The 2,512-nt window shown below is 50.2% G+C and overlaps 1 protein-coding gene across 1 annotated transcript; it reads right to left on the bottom strand.

The window, feature by feature from the left end:
• Nucleotides 1-533: 533 nt before the first annotated feature.
• Nucleotides 534-2,313, bottom strand: LOC104505583 (mitochondrial thiamine pyrophosphate carrier-like; the record flags this gene model as incomplete). The annotated part of the gene is given in 4 exon segments (XM_010149964.1): nucleotides 534-598; nucleotides 601-703; nucleotides 1,506-1,661; nucleotides 2,188-2,313. Coding segments are annotated over 4 exon segments (450 nt in total), but the record flags the coding sequence as incomplete, so codon positions are not given.
• Nucleotides 2,314-2,512: the final 199 nt, after the last annotated feature.

Genomic DNA, 2,512 nt, shown 5'->3' with positions numbered 1-2,512 from the left:
TTCTATGATTCTATGATATTGTGATTCTACTGCAGGCTAAGTCAAAACCCACAAGTGGCTCTGATACAAACCCATTAGTCTAGTTATTACAGGCCTAATTAGCTTGGAGACCAATTCTTGCATGAATAAGAACATGAAACTCCAGTGAAAGGTGACTGGTTTCAAGTGTCACCCTCATCCCTATCTAAACCTGACTCTGTGCAAGTGGGAAGTTTCAAACACACAACACTGGACAGACTGGGGGGTGTGCTCTATAAATAACCAACAGCTGAAATGAAAATTGAGTTATCCTGCTCAGGACAGTTTCTCCTTTCTGGATCACCTGTCAGGAATCAAACACAATCAGGAGCAGCAAAACCTAATTAAGAAAGCTGTGTCAACAGCACAGAGGATGACTCGGCAACAGCGCAAGCTCTGCCCAGCAACAGCGCCTTCACGCTAACCCCCAGACTGCTACGTACTTTTCAGACCTCCCGTGCGAAATATCGCTACTGCTACGGATGAGCATTCCAAGCGTTAATCCTCAGCCATACCTTAGGCTCCCCCTGAGCAGCAAAGCGGGTGCGGAGTGTGTCAACAGGTTGAACCGCCCCAGTGTTTTGCAAGCGGCCAGTCCCCCGCAGACGAAGTGCACAAAGGAATGGCGGGCATCGTACGAGGTGACGTTGTGCACCAGTTTTGTCAAGCTCTCAAACGCCATGAACTTACAGAAACAAACATACACAGGTCAAGGAGTCAATCCTTATCACTGACAAGGATCGCCCACTCCTCTCTCCTTTCACCGAAAGAGCTCCACCCACCGCCTGTAACCCCCTCTCTCTGTCCTTCCGAAGTCCTCCCCAACTTGCAACCTGCTGGAGCATGTGCTCAAAGATTACCTTCTAAAAATCACTGAGCAGCCCCGGGGAATGCTTGGGATATTCTGGTTTCTTGACACTTCAGCTAAATCTTGCATTTAGAATTGTGAAAAACTCAGGTTAATGGTGTATGTGTCCTGAAGAATATTTGCTATATTACAGATATGCTGCCCGTTACTCTTTCAACCACTGCTCATAAACTATGTTGTTAATATTTACAAATAAAGCATAACAATACTGTGTAAAACACCATCACCAGCCTCACTGATTTTTTTTTCCTAACAAGCCGTTAGGGCAACAGCATGAACAAAAGCTAAAAACTACACAGGCTGGGAACAGGAACAGCTGAGCCAAGTGTCAGGAATGAACTGGGCTTCTCTATGATACCAGATACAGCCAGAACTCAGTTTGCTCCAGCTGTGCTCCAGGCTGGCCAGGCAGGCTGGCCGTCCAGCAAGCTCAGGAATATTAACTTAGGAATTATACAGAGGCATTATACAGCTACACACCTTTGAGACTGGAGCTGGCATGCATCAATACAATGTAAACCTGGACCTGCCTGCCTCTGCCCATGCAGCCAGTCTGAAGAGAAGCAAAGCAGAGTCCTGTGTACGTACACCGGGCCCAGATGATGCCCGATCACCTTACCTGAACAGCTCCATAGCCAACCGAAAGGAACTGAGCAGGAACATGGCCCTTCCAGAAGGCTACCAACCCCTCTTCCCGGAAGATGAGCTGTACCGCTTGCAAGATGCCGTGATACTTAGCCCCTGGGTTTCTGGAGGAGAGCTGCTCGATCTGAAGCTGGAGGAAAATAGAGAAGATACTTGCAATTCCACATCACACTGCAACGAGATTCAAGTGTCCAATTCAGGAATTCACAACCCTGACAGCCAACCAATGCTAAGAGATGACATTCTGCCTTCCCACGGAATCACATCTAGAACCAACTGGGATGTTATTTATGTAGGGCTCTAAAAGAATGAACACACGCGTGCAATCCAAAGGCAAGGAGTAGGGAGATGGTGAAATTCAGTTAGGAAGTGGAGATCATTCAGAAAAACATTCAGATCATTCAGAAAAACAGAGAAAGGGACTGAACTACGGAAAACACAGGATCCCATTCAAACACACAGGTTATACAAACAGAAGCAGCCGACACAAGTTAGCCCTACTACCTTGCATAACCCGCGTACGAGGCAGGTGAGGGCTGACCAGCAGATTTAGCGGTCTCTGGCTGCACAAGTGACCTGTCCACCCAGGCCGAGATCAGCTCTGCTCAGGTACAGCTCTTTCACCCCCTGTCCCGAGCAGCCCATGCGGAAGGTACCTGAAAGCGGATCTTGATGACATCCAAGGGGCTGACAAGGACCCGAGTGACCAAGCCGGACGCCGATCCTGCTGCAGCCGCTTCCACCGTGGAGACGCACTTGGCCTCAGGGTCATAGCCAACCATACCTGCCTGGTGTCCCCGCAGCCTGGCAGGAGGACAGGGTGCCCCAGTGAGCCCCCCAGCCAAGAGGCTCCTTCCCACACCAAGGGTCTGTAGCCTCACTCCCTCACCCCACAGCTCCCCCCAGCCCAAAGGCCCAAACACCCGCCTTCTTCACCCCAAACCCCTTCCCTCAGCCCGAGGGCCCCACAGCCTGTCCCCC

Source organism: Eurypyga helias, unplaced genomic scaffold, assembly GCF_000690775.1.
Source record: "Eurypyga helias isolate BGI_N326 unplaced genomic scaffold, ASM69077v1 scaffold40694, whole genome shotgun sequence".
In the NCBI taxonomy this organism is placed as follows: domain Eukaryota; kingdom Metazoa; phylum Chordata; class Aves; order Eurypygiformes; family Eurypygidae; genus Eurypyga; species Eurypyga helias.
Note: the sequence above shows the minus strand (reverse complement) of the source record. Positions and strands in the feature narration are given on the sequence as shown.